We start from the raw sequence: 21,347 nt of genomic DNA on the forward strand, positions 1-21,347 counted from the left end.
AGCTGTAGGTGTATACTACTCTTTTACCAGGGTAGGAAAATGTAAAGGCATATTTTCTTTGATATTATGAGATTTACTTCTCTTGTAGAGAAGAGAATATATTATGTGTAATTCAGTCCTTCATTGTGGCAAAAATATTTCTAACTAGTAACCTCATCAGCCAGTTTAATTATAGCAAAATAGTGTGGTGTCACAATTGAACTGAAGATATAATGTCTCATTGAAGAAATGCCTAATTGAGCATTCTTTTCACTGCGTTGGCCACGTGTGTTTGTTATTCCCATACAAAAAACATATAATTTTAACAGAGCAATTAATACAAAATATACAGAGCTTTGAAATTGCCCTTATGTATTTTTAGGGGGAATTTTGCCCTGTGTTTCTATATCTTCTGTTTCTGTATTTTGAGATGTAATGTAGTAGTTTATAACTGAAAATGGAGAATTTATGAAACTTTGAGAGATTTTCTCTCAGGAGTATCTTATTTCTTGGATGAAAAATTATCTTAAACACTTGGACTGTTGTTATATTATCTCTGGTTAAAAAATGACAAATTTTTTGTTGTTATAAATGTCAAAATAAGGCCATTTAAAATAAGAATAACTTTCTATATACTGCTTATTTCCCTATCAAATTTTCATTTGATACTGCAAAAATATAGTTCTAGTATATTGAGTTCTAAGATAATGATAGAAGATGCTTATTTCAGTGAATGGAAATTTTGCACCTAGAGTTCCTTTTTGTTTGTTTTTCTTAATGTATTTTCACAAGAGCTCTTTATTTTCTACTTGGTTACCTGGAAAAAACTATTCTTTACATTCCTTCCTTCTTTAATGAGAAAAAAAATGACACTTCAAACTTCTAAATTTTGTACCAACAAAACATGCATGTGAAGATCATAGTGACTTCACAGAGCTCATTTGTTATTTTATCTTTACAGTGACCTTGTATAGTAACTATTTCTAATAATAGTTTTATTTTACTGAGAACAAACACTGCTAGTGACTTTTGTATGAGAGTTTGAATATCTCTCTTACATTATACAGCCTCTGTTAGGAAAAGAAAGCAGCAGAGACATACATTATATAAAATCCCTACTTTCCTTTTAAGGTATGACACATTGAGAATTCATTTTCTACCTTACAGAGAGAAGGTAAAATCTATTCCAGTCTGTCAAGACTAAAGATATTTTTTTCTCATATTTTCATTATAAAAGAGTTAAAATAAAATGAGCAATATAGTCCAGTTTCCTATAGAGTTAAAAATAATTGCTAAGTTCAATTATTTTTTAATTGCGTTTTAGAGAGCGAAGAAAGGAGAGGGAGAGAAAAACATCAGTGTGAGAGTGGCTGCCACCTGCAGGCCCCCGACTGGGGATCAAGCCTGCAACCCAGGCATGTGCCCTGACCGGGAATTGAATTGGCAACTTTTTGGTGCACAGGATGACACTCAACCAACTGAGCCACACTAGCCAGGGTGGCCTAAATTCAATTTTAACACTGATTCAAAGTGTAAAACTTCCCCCTCACCTCACCCACCTACTCCATTTCCATCTGTATTTAAAAAAACAAATAAAAGGATACTGTGAGAAGAGAGTACTCAGGGCAAGTATGTCCTGTTTATTTATCACTTATAGGATATGCTTTATTGGGGTTTGGAGTGTGTGTAGGTGTACCCCAGCTTAGAACAGTTTTACGCTATTTTTGTCTTTGCACTCTTAATAAGAAATGTGAGGGTGAATAAAGTACATCTATTTAGTATAAGGATTTTTTTAAGGTTAGAACAAGTACTAGTTTACTAGTTTTGTTTATATACCTTATTGCCTTATGTTCTTCCTCTTGTTAACTTCTCATTTGTTCCTTTTTTAAAACATCAAACATACACTTAAGGCATGCAAATTTTTATTCATTTATTTTTGCTTCAAATGAAGTTTTAATATATTTAGTTCTTTGGTCATCTTAAAGGAAACGTATTTGCTATTTAGTCTGCAGATGATTTTCATTGAAATTATTTCTTCTGTGCATGTTATATTTACAATTTTTATCTTTTGTGGATGAGAGAAATTAAAATGTTTTGCCCAAGTACAAAGAGGAAGTTAACTTTTGCTGGTGGGAATAACCTAATTGAGATTATCCTATTTTAAGGCCATTGTTTAAACCCAGCTAATATGGTTCACAGAATTCAAAGAATGAATGCTATAGGATTCTCCCCCAGCCTGAAACCTCTGTGAGAGGAAAGGGAAGGGATCGCTAAGAAGCTGAAAAGGCAGGTCATGCACCTTGCTTTTAACTGATTTGTGCATTAGAAATTTTTTTTATTGTATTTAGATAGGTGAGATCTGGCTTGGTAATAAGAGCATGACTGATTTGTTCATTTAACAGATATTTATTGAATGCTCCTGGGAGCACAACAGGAAAATTGCATCCTCTTTCTGAGGGACTGACCAATTGTGGGAATAATAACTAAACAGTTTTAATAGCACAGTTTGTGGTATATTAGAAGTAGAAGAATCAATCCAGATTTGGAGACCTAAAGATTAAGTAGGGACTGGCTAAATGAAGAGGGGAAGGGGCTGGCATACCAGGCTGTAGGAATTATGTTAGCAGTAAAAGAAAGCAGCACATATTTTGGGAAACTTAAAACGTTTGGTGTGCCTGGGTGTAGCATGGGTGGGAGATAGGGGTAAGAGATGAGGCTATAGATGAAAGGAGAGGCTAGAAGATGAAGTGGTGTATTATAGTTACTTATTCTTAAATGTATTACAGTTATTTACTCTTAACTGTGATGAGCACTGAAAGGCCTTATAAAAAGGCTGTCTTGCAGTAGCTGAGTGGTTGTGGTGGGAGTTGGGACAAGACTAAACTGCCCTGGAAGAGATTTTCATCCTTTCTATCTCAGTCGTAGAGCTGAATGCTTTCTCCTCCTCTGCCATTTCTGGGATTGTGGATGTGTGGACATTAGCATTCTTGCTCTTGTATTATGGACTTAAAGAGAAAGTTAGTTCCTAGGTAGAAATAAATTCTGTGTTCCAGATGTTTGACTTAAAAAAGCAATTATGTAAATCACTTGTTAACTGCATTATTGTGTGTATGTGTTAATGTTGGAAACTGCAAATTTATCCCTTGCGTAAATGGGTCTTGTAGCATGGTTTCCTTTGTTCACACATAAGGATCTGAAGTCTGTAATCCCAGGCAGAAGTTTTCTTTTTAAAAAAAATATATTTTATTGATTTTTTACAGAGAGGAAGGGAAAGGGATAGAGAGTTAGAAACATCAATGAGAGAGAAACATCGATCAGCTGCCTCCCGCACACCCCCTACTGGGGATGTGACTGCAACCAAGGTACATGCCCTTGACCAGAATCGATCCTGGGACTCTTCAGTCCACAGGCCGACGCTCTATCCACTGAGTCAGACCGGCCAGGGCTCTATTATTTTCTTAAAGCTGTTATCCAGCTAAAATTGTAGATGTGGAAAACTTGTATAATAGTAAGTAGGTTTTAGATAAAATTTTTCTGGAGACTTTTCATCTATATTATTTTAGACTTCATCTAAATATAAAAAGAGCACTTATATAATAATCATACTTTGTTAATCTGATCAATAAGTTAAACTGTTTTCATGATTTGGAACTGAAGGAAATTTTTCTTGGTAGAAATTCCTTATCAGGTCGCAGCATTTATGAGGAAGAACTTTCAGATCTTATACCACGTATGTTATTGTTAGAATCTTTCTTTATGCCTGCTAGTTCTGTAATTACTGCTGAAATTTTGCTGTTAAATATAGAGTAATATATGTGACATATAATATGTGACTCTATATTTAACAGCAAAACAAATTTTTGGTTAAATATAGAGTAATATGTGTATAACATGCTTATACATGTTATATATTAATATACATACATTTGAAAAGAGCTTCTGAATTTTATTTTTGAAACCATACATTCTAGGGCATTTCTAATTTTCCTGAATTATAATTGTACCTTAATAATGAAATGATTATCTCTTAGGGTTGAGGATTCGTTTGGTGACTGATAATTGCATAACTATAATGGGGTTGTTAGTGTAAGCCAGAGCATTACTCAAGGAATAACCACATGTTTATTATGTTCATCTTTCCTGGCTTATCTGGTAAATTATCCTGTTGACATGGCAGTGTGGGAACTAGGAGTGATTTACTGTGATTTCGTCTGTTTTTTAGAAGTTGACAGTTTCCAGGCTGTTGTTAAGTATTTGCTATACAAATTGGATTAAGATGACAGTGTTTTAATATTCTTTTATTCATAATTCTATGGTTTTAGTATCCAGCAACAGCACCTCTCTTAATGCATCCTTTCAAGATGCGCAATTACTAATAATTGCATAGAGTTAATTGAGTCTAACAGTTAATGTAGACAAACTAATATTGCTGTTAGCTGATTATTACCAAGCAATTTGATTAAGATAAATCAGGGATAACATTCCTTTTGGAAATGCAAAAGGCTCAGCAAAAGTGTATTAGTTCAAAATAGAGAATTTTACATTCACTTTCCAACTTTTGTCTGAAACAAAATTATCAGCATTTTGGGGGAAATCTTTAAAAGGTATATGACATGTTTGTATATTATTCCTTTTTTATTTTTCAATTACAATTTACATTCATTGTTATTTTGTATTAGTTTCAGGTGTACAGCATAATGGTTAGACATTCATACTACAAAGTATTCCCCCCTGATATTTCCGGTATTCACCTGTCATCATAAATAGTTTGTATATTAGTCTTACAGCATTTGAAAATACACTTTATACATGTAAGGTAAAATACTGTTGTACTGGCTATTGTCATTTTTTATTTGACATTCAATTAAAAGAGGAATGGCAAGGAAAAGAGGTCATTGCTTCTGTCTAAGTAGTCAGGTATTGTCTGTTTTAAAAATTCTTATGGCACACTGGTTGAAAATCGCTGGTCTAGTGTGAAAATTGATCTGTTGTCCACAAAATAATCACACTGCAAGATGTGACCCCTTAGCTTTTATGTACCATCATGGTGAAATCCATCTCCTGCTGGTTCTTCCAGCCTGTGTTATCTCAAGATGAAGTCAGTCTACAGCAGTAGTAGTTTGGTTTCACTTTTGAATAAGTGTGATATTTCATAGCTTCCTTGGAGTAGGAATAAAGGCATTATTTTGTCTTTGATGTTCTGTGCAGACTTTTCCTGATGGACTCCAACAGGCAAGTAATCATAGTTAGTATTGACAGGTTCACCAAGAATTTGAAAGAGGGACTTGCTGTCAAATAGTCTTAATTGGTTATGAGGACCTGACACAGGTGACTGCATTTGAGTGTAAGGTGTTCTGGACATTGAACTTCTCTGTAACAGCATTAAAGCAAGCGTTCTTTATTGCCTTTTCCTTTGGCTATCTTAAAGCGTTTCCCTGGTGCAAAGAAGTTGATCATATTTTAAAATCACAGGATTCTCTTGTAGAAAATAAATACCAATTTCTTTTTATCTAACTAAGCAATAAGATTAGTTGACCTACTTCTTCAAAGGCATATATATATATATATATATATATATATATATATATAAACTTTTTTTTTTTTTACCAAACTCTTACTTTAACTCCCTTAAGCTAGTTATCTAGGGCTTCAATCAGTTAAGAATTTCCATTCCAGTCCTCCCACTACTTTGTTTCCCTTGGAAAAACATTTCCTAGTTTCTTCTCTTTTTCCTTTGCCTTTCAAAACCTACAAAATTAAAAGGGCATGATTTCCTAGCCAAGAAGCATTTGTTTTGACCATAAAGTTCAGTTGTTCATCAACCTTTTACTGGGAGATGGAGATAGCAACGCCAACATTTATTTTAAAGTTCTTCCTCAGTCGGATTGCCCTTTGGCGATGTATATTATTTGAGACAACTCCATTGCACACAGTACCTTCATTGTCTTCTGATGTTTAATGTGACCTAAAAGTTACTATATTTTTATCTGATCTAGAAATTAAGGTTTTATTTTTAAAGGCTACTCATACCTTTGTTTTGAATATTTTCTTCTATCATACTGCTTATTAATGCTTCCCAAGAAGAGGAAGCTTTTATTTTCAACTTTGATTTAAACCATATTGAAAACTACAAGTGGCAGTTTGTTTGCAAAAACTTAAGCAAAAACAAAAGGGAATCTAGAGATAAAAATTAAGCTTTAAATAAATCACAGAAAATATTTCATCTTACAGTGATCTTTGCCCCATTTACTGGTGCCTTTCAGTGGTCACTTTAATGTCTTCTGGAGATATGAGAAGCAAATAATTGTCCACAGTAATATTATTAAAAAATATTTTTGCTTACATTTAATATTAATTTTTTTAAACTGTAATTCCTGGCGAAGAGCTTTAGAACTGTGAACTGTGACACAGTACCTTTTATAGGTAAATGTAGAAGTTTCATTTTCCTGTAGTTTTAGAATCTTTCCCTAAGATGCTGATTCTTAATAGTCCTGAATCTGGACATTTCAGGATGTAGTCTCCAGATTACTTCTTTAAATTGTTATTTCAACTGCATGAATGTTTTGACTTTAGAATTAGGAGTGCAGGAGTTGAAATGGTCTTCTTTAATGTTCTAAGAAAATAGCTACATTATGCTGTTTTCAGTTTAGAGATGATTAAAAAGAACATAATTCTAGTAGTCTTACAAATATCCAACTTAATTTGGGTGATATTAGCAGAGGCAGTTTAATATAACTGAATGTTGAGTTACGGGTTTTTTTTCCCCTTTTGTTTACACAAGAAAGATTTGCCCATTTTGCTCACATCCTAGTTCAGATTATGTCACAGAGCCAGAATATGCTTAATTTGTTAGCTGTTTAGTTGGAATTCACAGCAGAGTGGAAAATGTTTGCAGATAATTCTGTGCAATAGTAGAAACTTCAGTTGATTCCTCGTATTTCTTCAGGGCAGTGATCACAACCAGATTCAACGTATGCACAGAGCAGCGGATACCATGGTAGCGGCCGTCGCTGATTGCTTTTACCATGTTGGATCCATTGTCAGTCTCAAAGACCTACTTCCAGCTAGGTGCCTTGAACTCAAATAGCTTTTCACACAGACTTCAGGATGTGAGCTAAGGTATGGCCTTTTTTCATGAGCTGGGCCTACATATGGGTTGACAGTAACCTGCAACTTTCATAGAAAAGAGACTACTGGCTGTAGCGCAATGTCAGACAATGACTAGTTGTAGTATTAGGTAGGTAGTTTGTGTTCTTCCTATATTTGAACTACTCTTTTTTTTTTGGAGAGTGTCTCTTTTTCCCCCATATGTTTTTGCCAAAAAGACTGTTGACATAAAAATTTCTCATTAGAACCTGGTTGTAAAGGTCTAAGGTTTATCAGCTTTATGAGTGAACCATTGTCTTCAATATGAGATGTATATGATCATTTCTTGTACACATTTAGTGTAAAAAATAGTACTTTTAAACTTCTGTGGATGTTAGCACTTTTTCATTATTTATTTTGCTATACAAAATTTATAATAGAATTTCCCATTCTAATTAGTTGCACCATTTTAATAATAGGGATTTCTCCTATCAGTCATCTTTCCCAAACTGGAATTAGAAAATTGGTATTCATGAATAGGGCTTGAAATTTAGAATCAGTAGTTTTCCAGGGTAACTTGCCCTAAATTGCATTGATACAGTTTACTCTCCAGACCAGAGGTTCTTGTTTCTTCAAGGTGAAAATACCTTAATTCTGGAAAAATGAGCTTTACTCCCCTATCTTCCTTCTCTGCTTGGCAAGATATGCTTCTTTAAGTGAATCTTTATTTGAGGTCAACTGATGGATGATAGATTTTTAGAAAACCATCTTTTAAAGCTATTACCATAACTCTTCTGTGTTCTCAAACTATTTACTGTTGTTTTCCTGTTATGCTTCAGTGGCCCTGTTAAGAATATTTTAAGCCCTGCTATAGGTAGAGAATTCTTTATAATTGGGGAGAGAGAGTCCTTATAAATTCAAAGGAGGTGCTGTCAAACAGCTAATACACTTTTCTTGACTCTCTGTGCTTGATACTGATTGTGAATAGCTATTGCTAAATACAGAACTTGAGACTGTTTGAGCTTGTCTACCAAAATCATATCTTTAGTAAGAAAATGGTCAAACTCACTATTATACTATAGTCTTTACTTTATAGGTATAAAGATGCATTACCTTTGATTCTAGCAGTAAAAATGACATTTTAGTTTTAAAACATTCACTATATTTCCTTACATACATATGCAAACATATACCTACACATACAGAAGTTGAAGACTAAAATGGTATATAGTGTGAGATCTATCAAGTGGTTCCTGAGTGACAAAGGAAAATTGGCCATGTGTTCTCTCTGACTTCTTATAAGGAGTCAGGGAAGTTAAGAGAGCCTAGGAGAAAAGGTATTAACCTAGTGACATAGTATCTCTCTTCACTTAAATCACCTTGTCAGGTGAGGTAGTATGTACTTTATAGTTAAAAACATCTTGGGAGCCCATTCAAAATACATGCATAATGTATCCTTCTATGCTTGCTACACACTGAGTGGCTCTTTTTAATTTACCTCTTCTTTTCTGAGCAGGTTTTTGTCTTTGTGATAAAGAACAGTTCATTTGTACATAGATAATAATTATTTTGTTAAGGGCTCTTCTACTTTCTGTTAGTCTTTCATAGTTCTCTAAGGCTCCATGCCCACTTTGTAAAATACTAGTGTAATAGTTAAGTCCTTTTGTTGGTAGGTATGCAACTAGATAAATAAGTAATGTGTAGTTTAGATCAGATCTTAGCAGAAATACTTTAAATATGTGATTTTCATTTGTTTAAAATTATTTAATAATGAATTAGTAAATATGTATATTTTTAGTACCTAAGCAGTAGTGTAATGATGTTTATTGTGTGAATAACATGCTGATAATTGAAATAGGAAAAAGGCAATTGATATTTAGTTGTTATTTCCAGTGAATCTTGTAGTAAATACTACTGCATACATCTAGAAAATTTTTAGAAACATTTTGATGCCTTATACATACACTGAAACCTTGCTGTAACACATCTTATTATGATACACAATTTGATAGAAGGTTGCTTACACTTTAGACCCTGAATAGGGAATAAGAGGATTATCTTTTAGATAATTATGCTCTAGAACTTGGTGTTTATATTAAGTTTCAGTATATAGAAGCACACTGTGTTAAGATACATTAATAGTGAACCTGTACTTTACTATGGAATACCCCCCTACCTGGGTATGAATATACTCTGAGTGAAATATAGGAAGAGTGAAATTTAAAAGTATATGTGGTTCTTTGGTTCCTAAATCTTAGAAGACAGGACAGATACCTATGACTTTTACATATAGACGTGATTTTTCTATTTCTAGATATTTACAATTACTAAAAGTATGATTTTAAAGTTGTGTATTCAAAGACACATCAGGTATCTGGGTCTTTTTACAGTATGACATTTCTACAATGTTTATCTCTTGTTTATTTTTATGTTTGGAGGGAAAATCTAGCCAACACTTTATTTATTATGTTAGCTAAGCATTATCGGACCAGATGCAATAATAAATCTAATTTAAACTACCTCTGATATATATCATGTGTATATCAGATGAAATGCACACTATCATTTTGATTTTTAACTACTTTTGTTGACTTATGGAGATATTTATTTTTCAATCTTAAAATCTTAATGTTTCTTCATTTTTTTCCAAATTAAAAAATTTCTTTAGATCTAAAAGGGAAAATGCTAAAACAGGAGTAAAACCAGATGCATCTGATCAAGAACCAGAAGGACTTACTCTTTTGGTACCAGATATCCAAAGGACTGCAGAGATCGTTTATGCAGCCACGACCAGTTTACGGCAAGCAAACCAGGGTACAGCTCTGCTTCTTTCATGCTGCTCCATTACTTACTGAAAACTGACTCTCTCTTTCCTCTATGCTAATGGTGTTCATTTACCTAAAATGATTTTTCTATGTCATGTTTTTAAGTTAATTATGAGTAATCTCTAAATATTCATCTACTATGTATGATTGCTAACACTAAATTTTATAGCCTGAGCATGCATCATATATTTTTTCTCATTAAAAGTCATGAAATGGAAAAATACCATTGTATGAGATAGAAAATAGTATATTAATACTGTCAGAACTTGGTTAGCATTGGCATTTTCATGTAATAGCAACAGAAGATATAAATGACTCTGAATTATCTATTTCACTTCTGCTGTTTTGACTAAATGGATGAAACCTAATTACCATTTCATGAATTAACGCTTTAAAATTGGTGAGGTTTTTAGCCCTATTAGTTATGTTATGAAATAGAATTTTTTTTAATTCTTAAAATCGTTCAGTAGGAAGACGATTGTCAAGAATTTGGTAATTTTTTGAACTCAAAATTTGAACTCTGGAAGTTAATTATTTTTTGTTTTAATCTTCTAAAATTAATAGAAAAGAAACTAGGTGAATATTCAAAGAAGGTGGCAATGAAACCTAAACCTTTATCAGTATTGAAATCACTTGAAGAAAAATATGTGGCTGTTATGAAGAGATTACAGTTCGGTAAGTTGAAATTTTAATATTCATTTCAGATTTTTTTAATGGTGTTATTGAAATGTGTTCTGGTAAATTAAAGATTTTAAAACTTGCTTGTACCGTGAATTATTCATATTTCCTCTCTATACACACACACACACACGCACACACACACACACACACACACAATTGTATCTTTTTATCTCTTGGAATTCAGAGCTATAGTTATATTTGGAAATCATGATTCAGTAGAAACCTAGAAAAAACAAAAGCCAGATGTCTAACAAATAGGCAGAAAGTTGTATTCTTTCTTTACCTCTATTTCTGTATATCTTGGCCTGGACGAAGGCACGACTATAAGCTCTTTGAAGGAAGATATATTTTCCGATTTATCATTTAACCCAAACACCCTACCTAGAAACTTGTACTGAGTTTTTGGTAAGATTGATATAATACTAATTATAATATAGCATTAATGTTTTTTTATATATTTAGAATTATATAAACACAAGATCAAAATTTATCGCTTTGTCAAAGTACTTAAAAAATAATATTAATAATATTAATAATCTTTTTTTATTCTATTAACTTAAATTTCAGAAGTAATACAAGAGTAAACTTCAGCCTGGAATTTTTGAGATCAGGGGAAATAGATAAAGACTTTTCTATTTTTAATTTTTTAAAAAAGAAATACAGTGAGAATACTTTTTTATATTTCTTATTCTGAATTATTTTGTCAAAAATATTTTATGCCACTCATTTAAGAATAAATTACTACTTTGCATTGTCATTTAGCTGCTTGATATAATCTACCACTGTGTCCACACTGTAGATTATAAATCATTTCTTGTTTTTTGTTCCATTATAGATTCCATCCATGAAGTAGTAGGTGTTACATTAACGTTTATAGTTTACTATTCTTCCACATTGCAGTCCTCTCCATTTTGAGTGGGAAGAAGGGCTAGTGATTTATTTGTGATTTTTGTCATTAAAACAACTGTCCTCCATGCTGGTTCTTTTTTTACTTCAGTGTTTCTATTTTCTGTCTTTTTAGATACATTTGAGATGGTTTCTGAAGATGAAGATGGGAAGTTGGGTTTTAAAGTAAATTACCACTACATGTCTCAGGTGAAAAATGCAAACGATGCAAACAGTGCTGCCAGAGCCCGCCGCCTTGCTCAGGAAGCTGTGACACTTTCGACCTCACTGCCTCTTTCGTCGTCATCTAGTGTGTTTGTGCGCTGTGATGAGGAGCGACTCGACATCATGAAGGTAGACAAAGCCACTTTCTCCGTATTTCCCTGACTATTAAAATATTCATACAAAGCACTAGAAATAGCGTGAATTTAAAATTCTGTTGACCATTTTGGAGTCAGTGAAAGGAGTTCTTTTCTAATGTTAGTTCAGAGTATGTGAATGAGGCTGCTGTTCAAAATAAAGATTTAGAAGAAAATACTAAAATACCTTTGTTGAGCATAGTATCAAAGGATTTAATGCTGACCAGTAGAAAAAAAAGATAGAATTTCTACCTTGTCATCCAATATACTTCTCTAATGTTCATACTACTATCAGACTTCAAAATTATTTTTTCTTTTATTTTTTAGGAAACTTATGTATTTACAGATCAATAAGATCCATGAATTTAGTAATGGTAGTACAATAATAAATAACTTGCACCTTTATGCTTTAGCTCTGGTGATTTAAAAGAGTATCTGGGGAGGTGCTTTCTTTACATTTATGATTTAATTCATAGGTTAAATATTCTGTCTTCCTTAGATAACTCTGCTGAAAACTATTGACCCATTGATTTGCAGAAGTTCTTTTGTTTGCTTGCTGTTTTGTTTTGTTCCATTGTATATTTTTTTAATAGAAATTTCATAGACCTTGCCTAGATGGCCACACTCTTACTTGTTTCTTGTTAAAAACAATAGAACCGATTATAGGATGATTACTTAGGGAATTATGTTATCACTGAATAGATCACATAAATTCAAACTTGTGACTTTGTCTCTGTTAAGCAATAAGCTGTACCTAATATAAAGGATCCCAAATTGGAGTCCCAAAGCAAAGATCAGAGTTATCACAGATGGAGACTAGTGCCACTTACCTCCACAGGCAGCTTTTCAGAAACAGAGGCTTTGCTGCTCAGGCATTGCACAATAAAGAACTGTTGAGTGGCTCAAACAAAATTTGTTAAATAATTCTGACACTCACTGTTGGGTTCTTTGCTATTTTTTGGACTACCAGAAATCCTAAGGAAAATACCTACTGTTCTCTCAAAACCTTTTTGTCATAAGTTGTCACATGAGAACCTTTATTTCTGTTATCTACTTGTCTCCTCCCAGAGGAAAATATTAAAAGTAAGTTATTTTTTTAAAAATCAACTTATCTGAAGATTAAAGCAAAAAATTAACATCATAACTTTGAGATATGATAATGAATGTACCTAGAATCTCAACTTGTTGAAAATGCTATAGAGACTATTATGAAGGAAAGCTCTCAAAAAAAAGTAACTTAAAAGGTATTTGATGTTTAAGGTAAGCTTTCCTGCTGCCAATAAAGACCTATCTTTTAACAGTCCATTTTTATCAAAACCAAGTCATTTGTTCTTAATTTAAAACCATATCCTCGTCCTGTATTTATTTTTACACATTCTAATAGAGGTGTATATATACAATGTCAGAAGGTTATTCTTTTATGTTGGATTGTGTTTTCCTACATATCAGTGTTGAACAGTAACATAGACTTTTGTGTGTTTGTATATGCATACTAGGTTCTAATAACTGGTCCAGCGGACACTCCTTACGCAAATGGCTGCTTTGAGTTTGATGTATATTTTCCTCAAGATTATCCCAGTTCACCCCCTCTTGTGAATCTAGAAACAACTGGTGGCCATAGCGTGCGATTCAATCCAAACCTTTATAATGATGGCAAGGTAATATAATTACAGTCTTTTGTTTCTAGTGCCAAAGTGTTGTGACCAAAGTTTCTTTGTAATTTGAACAAAAATTTCGTTTTGGTTATATTTTCATAGTACATAGCTTTCTTCAGGCTTCTCTCCCTGTGTGCAAAGATTAGCTTAAGGAACGAGAGAGAAGGAACCGAAAGGGGCAGAAACACACAGTATTAAGAAGCAAGTACCGTCTTAAGTTACTGAGGTACTAACTTACTTAACATGTTCCTTGGCCAATTGAGAGCTTCCTCCCATCTGGAGATAGTAGCCAGATGTCTGTCTTTGCCTCTCACTTTTCTTTACTTTCCCTGTCTCCAATTCCAGTTATCTTTTCAGAAGTGCCTGAAGCTAGATGAATGGCAAACATCTATGTTCCTTTTTTTGCATATAATAACTTTCTCTTCAATCATAACTATCCAGTTTTTTTCCTGTGGTAGAAATAACTGTGAACTTTAATTTATGTTAAAATGTTTTATATTTTCTTATAAATGGTAAGATGCATTCCTATCACCACCACCACCCCAAAAGTTGACAAACGAGTTTAATAAAAATGATTTCATAAAATTTGAAATCAATGATAATAAAAATTATTTCATAAAATTTGAAATCAAATTTGAAAATGACTTCTAAAATTTGACTCAAAAGAACAGCCATCACTTTTCAAAGTAATTTTGGACAGTTGGATGAAATTTCAGCAGTAAATTCCATGCTGAGAGTATTTAATGTTTGAAAATCATTATAAGGTCAGAAAAAATTTATAGACTTCACATGCAGACTCTACTTTGATACTATGAGAATAGCAAGTGCTAGAGGTTTATTGGTATATTAAAGATGACTCAAGTTTTCCCTTGGTTTTGCCTTTCTATTTTCAAAAGGTACAGCCTGCCTCAGATCTGGGCTTGCAAGTATCATTTTGTCTTCATCATAAGCTCATGTCATAAAACTGGAATTTGATTTTTGGGTTTATTTCAGGAGATTTATTTCACAGATAGACCTACTTTTTTTGGGAAAGCAAAGCAGGTCCTTTATAACTAAGCAAAGAAGAGGAAATAGCAAGGCTGACTTTACTTAGAGAGAGAGAGAGAGAGAGAGAGAGAGAGAGAGAGAGAGAGAGAGAGAGAGAGAGAGAGAGACTGGAACATGAAAAGAGTTTTAGTGTAAAATGTTGAAATTTATTTAAGAAATTACTTTCTCAAGACTTACTGGTATAGAGAAGAGGGTAGGGTAAGGGCTTGAGGGTCCAGTATCCTGAATTACATAGTTTTTGTTCTATTACATACTGGTAACATTTATTCTCGGTCACTAAACATTTATTTGGGTTCAAGATCTATAGGGATAATGCCGAAACCGGTTTGGCTCAGTGGATAGAGCGTCGACGCCTGCGGACTCAAGGGTCCCAGGTTCGATTCCGGTCAAGGGCATGTACCTTGGTTGCGGGCACATCCCCAGTAGGGGGTGTGCAAGAGGCAGCTGATCGATGTTTCTCTCTCATCGAAGTTTCTAACTCTCTATCCCTCTCTCTTCCTCTCTGTAAAAAATCAATAAAATATATTTTAAAAAAAAAAAAAGATCTATAGGGATAAGAATACCTGCCATTGGTAGCCATAGGGATGCTTTTGATATCAAATGGGATGGTATATCTGACAATCTATAATAATAAAAGGTAATATGCTAATTAGACTGAACATCTCCCAGTCGCCATTCCGGACATCCCTCCTAACAAAGCCGGGGCTGGAGGGAAGCCAGCCCAGGTCCCGGTGCCTGCGGCTGGAGGAGGGAAGCAGCCCGGGTCCCGGGTGCCAGAGGAAAGCCGGTGCCGGCAGTGCATCAGGCTTTTAGTACTTTAAATAATAACACAAAGTCTTTTAAAATTATTCATGAAATTACCTGTTAAATGAATTCATTAAGAGAACAGCAGGGAAATGGACTACTCTGCTTTTCAATTAATTCATAAGAATAGATAAAATGTCCCTGGTTTTATTTTCCCCGAAAGCAGTACATCTCCCTGCTCTTCTCTTAATGCTCTGAAACCAATACTGCAAAATACATGGATTTTGAAGTATTGCTCTATGTTAAACTGTTATTGGCAAATAATTTGAGTTCATTCTTGCTATCTGAATGAACAAGTATATAATATGTCTTAAAGTTTGATCCTCAAGACCTTTTCACGGTATCTGTGAGGTCCTCCTCTTTCCAAATTGATGGTCATGTGAGGCCATATTTTACCCATGTACTTCAACCAAAACAATATATTGCAACTAATTGAATGCAGAGGCAAATATGAAGTCAGGATCTATGAAGTTATGCCCAAATTTCAAAATTTATAAAATTTGAAAAAGATTTTTAAAAATGAAAAGTAGTATCACTTTTCCTCACTGATTTTTATTTGGAAAAGTTATTTTTTTATTTAGAAATGTTAATTGTATTTAATGTATAGTAGGTATTGATGCATTTTTCGTTATTGCTATCACATCACATCTAAAGATGTTAATTTGTTTTAACAGACTAACCCTTAGGGTGTAGATTGGGGACATAAAACTGAGATACTTTGTCATATTAGCATTTCACTTTTACTCTTAGTTGTGACAGTTTGCTTTTAAAAAGCACTCCTTTCAGTTCTGTCTATGTTTTTCTCTTTATTCCTCAGGTTTGTTTAAGCATATTAAATACATGGCATGGAAGACCAGAAGAGAAGTGGAATCCTCAGACCTCAAGCTTTTTGCAAGTAAACAAATTTCTCTGACAGTTTCACTTAGAAAATGTAGAGCTACTTATATTTGAAAAAATTGTTTTAGTGGCTGAGAATAAACAATAAACCAAACAAAAAAGAGATAGATTTATAGGAAATCAATATTAAATAGCTAATAGGTGAGCAGTTGGTGCATCTCATTTGGAGTTTAGAATCAAAATCAGACATAAGACAGAAATTACATTTTGTCAAAATTGCCTTTTAAATATTCCCTAAGTTACCTTTAATGTACACTATGATGCAACAGGTAAGACAGATGATCCCATCTCCCAGTTACTACAGGGCTTAAATTCATGTAAGTAGACTTTAATAAATTCCTGGTATTACATATTTCTAGGATATAGTTCTTCTGTAATCTAGTTAGTAATGGGATTCATTTGAGGCTCAGAAGTACTGTCTCAAATTTTATAAGTTAGTTTCCACACACCATTTGAGCACAGAAAATAAAGTGTTATTTAACATCCCATCTAATGTTTCTTGCTGATATCTTTATAGTTCTGGATCCTAGCAAAGAAATGAAAAAAATAAGCATATTAACATAAATTAACTTTGTTACTTGTTTATTAAAGAAACAAACAAATTGTTGCTACATCATAGTTTAAATTCACATATACAGTTTACTGTTTTTAATAAAGACCATCATAAATTATCCTCAGGTAAACCTACTAAAGTTGACCTACCCTGAGAAGATTCTTTTCCTACATTCTTATTTTGAAATAGTTTAAAGAAGATATGAAAAATATTTTAGGCTGTCACTTATTTTTGACTCTCTGAAAGACCTGTCACATCCTATGAAATAGAGAAATAAAACTACAATTTTTTCCTTTTTGCCATTATGGAAACCAAGAAAAAAAGGTTAGGTAAGCCAAAACCGGTTTGGCTCAGTGGATAGAGTGTCGGTCTGCGGACTGAAAGGTCCAGGTTCGATTCCGGTCGAGGGCATGTACCTTGGTTGTGGGCACATCCCCAATAGGGGGTGTGCGGAAGGCAGCTGATCGATGTTTCTATCTCATCGATGTTTCTAACTCTCTGTCCCTCTCCCTTCCTCTCTGTAAAAAATCAATAAAATATATATTTAAAAAAAAAAAAAAGGTTAGGTAATTCATACAAAGTAATTAAGGAACTTAATAGAATATTTCTCCAAGTAACTACTACTTCATTTTAAAAATAATTATGTCAGTTCTATTAAAAAAACTTCAACCCCTTCAAATATTTTTTCTATGTGCCCGTTACTCTTGACAACATAAACTAAGCTTATGAGTTTTACTATGAAAGGAAACTCAGAGATATCCTATTTTTCATTAAGTAAATTAGACTTATATGTGAATTGGAACCATTTAAAAAAAATTTTTTTATTGATTTCAGAAAAAAAAAACCTTAAAAAAAAAAAAAAGAAAGGAAGAAGAAGCAGGCTACAGGGTCTCAGGAAAACTTGATTTCTTTTTAGTTAGAGTTTCAGACCCAAAGATGTTTTACACTTTGATTTATCATGTACAAAAAGGATAAAAGTACTTTTGCCAGCTTGGACATCTTCCACAAAAATATTTGAAGGCTCTATATAAGTAAAAAGATTCCCAAGCCTGGCTGGTGTTGCTTAATGGTTGAGCATCAACCCATGCACTAAGAGGTAGAGGGTTTGATTTCTGATTAGGCACATACCCCAGTAGGGGGCATGCAGGAGGCAGCCGATCAATGTTTCTATCTCTCTCTCTCAAAATCAATAAAAGCATATTGAAAAAATCCCCAAAATACTTTGAACAGTGATAGTCATTATTAGAATTGCTTTGTTTCTTAGTAATGAGATTCCTAAAAGAATAACATTTATTTAATAAAAATGTCACATATTTTAGTCTTATGCCATAGGTCTTATATCTAGCTATAACCTAGTAATTGTCTTGACTATTTGCATAATTTAAAATCAAAAGTCACATTATTCATTAGAATTGCCACCAACAATTACATTTTATCAGTAGCACCAAATTTTGATATTGATCATGTTACTGGTTTTTATTGTCCTTATTTATCCTACCTAATAAAATGGTAATATGTAAATTACCATTACTCTGCTTCGCCCACGATTGGGCCAGCGGGAGGCGCAGGGGGTGGGACTCGGGGTGGCCGGGGTAGCCGATTGGGCCAGCGGGATGCTGAGCTGGCGGCGCGAGCTCAGCGTCTGTGCCATGGCTGTGGCATCGCTCCTGGGGCAGCGAGCTCACATCCCACCGCGGACCATCAAAAGCAGGGGAGCTGGGTGCCTGTTCGCTCAGGCACCAGGCCTTTCAGAAGCCTCCGCCGGGCCCGGAGGCTTCCGAAAGGCCTGGTACACCAGCAGACAGGCACCCAGCTCCCCTGTGATGGAAAGCGAAAGCGTGTAGGGAACCCTACACGTGCATGATTCAATCATGCACTGGGCCTCTAGTCTATATATATATATAAAAGCCTAAGCGACCGTTCCAGTAGCTATCACGAGCACTGACCACCAGGGGGCAGATGCTCAATGCAGGAGCTTCCCCCTCATGGTCAGTGCGCTCCCACAGCCAACCTCCCGTGGATGGCCAACCTCCCATGGTCCCTCCCCCTGGCTAGCCAACCTTCCACAGCCCCTCCCCCCGGCTGGCCTGCCCCAGTTGGCCCCCATTGCTAGCCAGGCTGAGGGACCCCACCTGTGCACCAATTTGTGCACCAGGCCTCTAGTAATGTATATAATGTCTTGTGAGAGGTTTGTTCCAGTTGGATGTTAATAAAGATGTCATATGCAAGAGGAGTTAAACATATTTAATGGTTCAGATCATCAACCATTTAAGAATGGTTATAAATATTAAATATATAATACTATTTTTCTTGAAATGGAAAATTCTTGAAATCAGCCACTGATCACAATCCTATTCAATAGCTTAATTTTCCAGAGAGACTTAAAAAACTGTTTTGAAAGACTTAAGGCATTTTACTAATTTTGATTGTTTCTTTTCCTCAACCCAAACATGTTGTTGTTATTTCACATTATATCGCTTTTATTGCAAATTAATATTTTGGATTGTATATTTTGTACTTTCCTGTGTTTGAAATATATATATAAAATTTTTAATATATTGTATCAAATCAAAGAATTAAATCCTTGACAAGACATAGCATGAAAATAAAAAAGAAATTTGAAGTTAATAATTCCTAATGGGAGTGGGGCAGGAGGAAGGAATATGACAAAGTGGTGGATATTCTAAAGATAAGACTAAGTTAACAGAATGGATAATGGTGGGACTATGAGGACCAAATGAATACATAAAACTGTAGGAGACAAGATTGCTGACTAGTTGACTGGTCTGGTAGAAGACCATACAATGGTTAACTTTTTTTGTTTTGACAAAGGTAGTTTTTTATTTAGTCAGTTCTTAAACAAATTACAATGAGAATTTCTTATAATTTTGTGAATGCTAATGTGAAGCTAAATAGAAGAGGGACAGTAAATTCAGCCTATTAAAGTCTAGCTCTTGCTGTTATAAAAATATCAAAGAATTGACTAAGAATCAGTGAACCTACATTATGGAATGAAATACATTGTTTATTAAGTTAACTTAAATATAGCCATCCTATATAATAAAAGGCTAATATGCAAATTGACCGAGCAGCGGAATGACCGGACGCTATGACGCGCACTGACCACCAGGGGGCAGACGCTTAATACAGGAGCTGCCCCCTTGTGGTCAGTGCGCTCCCACAGGGGGAGCTCTACTCAGCCAGAAGCTTATGGCTGGGGAGTGCAGCGGCAGTGGCGGGAGCCTCTCCCGCCTCCATGGCAGCACTAAGGATGTCCCTGGGGAGCAGGCCTAAGCCGTCAGTCGAACATCCCCCCGAGGGCTCCCGGACTGAGAGGGTGCAGGCCGGGCTGAGGACCTTCCTCCCCCCGAGTGTACGAATTTCATACGCCAGTCCTCTATATGTAATAATATACTATGGTATGTAGAAGACATTTTTCTGTTAATTACCAAATCATTTTGAATTCATATTCTAAGAAAACTCTTTGTCCACATGTAGCTATGATAAATACTATTTCTTCGTTTGAATCCAGGTAGCTCTTTTTTGTTAATCCTCACCTGAGGATATTTTCTTCCATTGATTTTTAGAGAGAGTGGAAGGGAGGGGGAGAGACAGAGAGAGCAACATCGATGTGATAGAGACACATCAATTGGTTGCCTCCTGCACGCTTTATGCTCAAGACTTTACTGTACCCATTTTAATTTTGCTTCAATAATAAAGTAGTTCAGTCTTATAATTACTAAGATTAATTTTATGCTGATAATAATATGTAAAAGAAAATCCTGGTTGATAAAGCAGATATCAGTTTACTGTTAGTTAAAATTTCCCATTATAAGTATTTTTAATTTCTTTGTTGCTCAGGTGTTGGTGTCTGTTCAGTCTCTTATATTAGTAGCTGAGCCTTATTTTAATGAACCAGGATATGAACGGTCTAGAGGGACTCCCAGTGGCACACAGAGTTCTCGAGAATATGACGGGAACATTCGACAGGCAACAGTTAAGTGGGCAATGCTAGAACAAATCAGAAACCCCTCACCATGCTTTAAAGAGGTATGTTCAATAAAATTAATGGAATACTTTATTAAAGACATTATGGAATATAGTTTATTAGGATTGTACTTGCCTTTATATTTGGAGTATTTACATTATACTAAATTTATTATAGTTTTTAATAAAAAATCAGTATTAATGAATTTTAAAACCACCTACTTCCTAAAAGACATCTGACTACATTTTGACAGTTTTCTGTTGTCAGTAGTTTCCTAATTCTTTTCTCCTGGTCATTTGTTCATTTACATTCACCTTCTGAATATATTGCATTGTATTATATATGCCTTATTCTCTCTGGATAGGATTTAACTATTTGAATCTGTTTGGGATTAGGCATTATTTTCCGCTCTAGAACTGGGAGATTTTACATATATCATGTGATGTCATAAACCTAATTCTTCCCTGTTAATAATGTAGAGTTCACTAAATTGAGTTTTATGGAGAGGAAAAATTGCATTGTCTTTTAAATATCATTCCTTTGTAATGCTACATACTTTGTCTTTTCATTTCTGACCAGAACACATTT

General features: G+C 34.2%; 1 protein-coding gene across 2 annotated transcripts in view; it reads left to right on the forward strand.

Annotated features, from left to right (window-relative positions):
* BIRC6 (baculoviral IAP repeat containing 6) overlaps window positions 1-21,347 on the forward strand; it is a 188,101-nt gene that overhangs the window by 164,893 nt on the left and 1,861 nt on the right. For both annotated transcript variants that reach the window (XM_054728248.1, XM_054728250.1), the window contains exons 67-72: window positions 9,734-9,879; window positions 10,455-10,565; window positions 11,593-11,810; window positions 13,312-13,473; window positions 16,139-16,216; window positions 20,633-20,821. In XM_054728248.1, coding sequence (XP_054584223.1) covers window positions 9,734-9,879; window positions 10,455-10,565; window positions 11,593-11,810; window positions 13,312-13,473; window positions 16,139-16,216; window positions 20,633-20,821 — 904 coding nt within the window. The remainder of the gene's footprint in view (window positions 1-9,733; window positions 9,880-10,454; window positions 10,566-11,592; window positions 11,811-13,311; window positions 13,474-16,138; window positions 16,217-20,632; window positions 20,822-21,347) is intronic.

This window comes from Eptesicus fuscus, chromosome 16 (genome assembly GCF_027574615.1).
Source record: "Eptesicus fuscus isolate TK198812 chromosome 16, DD_ASM_mEF_20220401, whole genome shotgun sequence".
Lineage (NCBI taxonomy): Eukaryota > Metazoa > Chordata > Mammalia > Chiroptera > Vespertilionidae > Eptesicus > Eptesicus fuscus.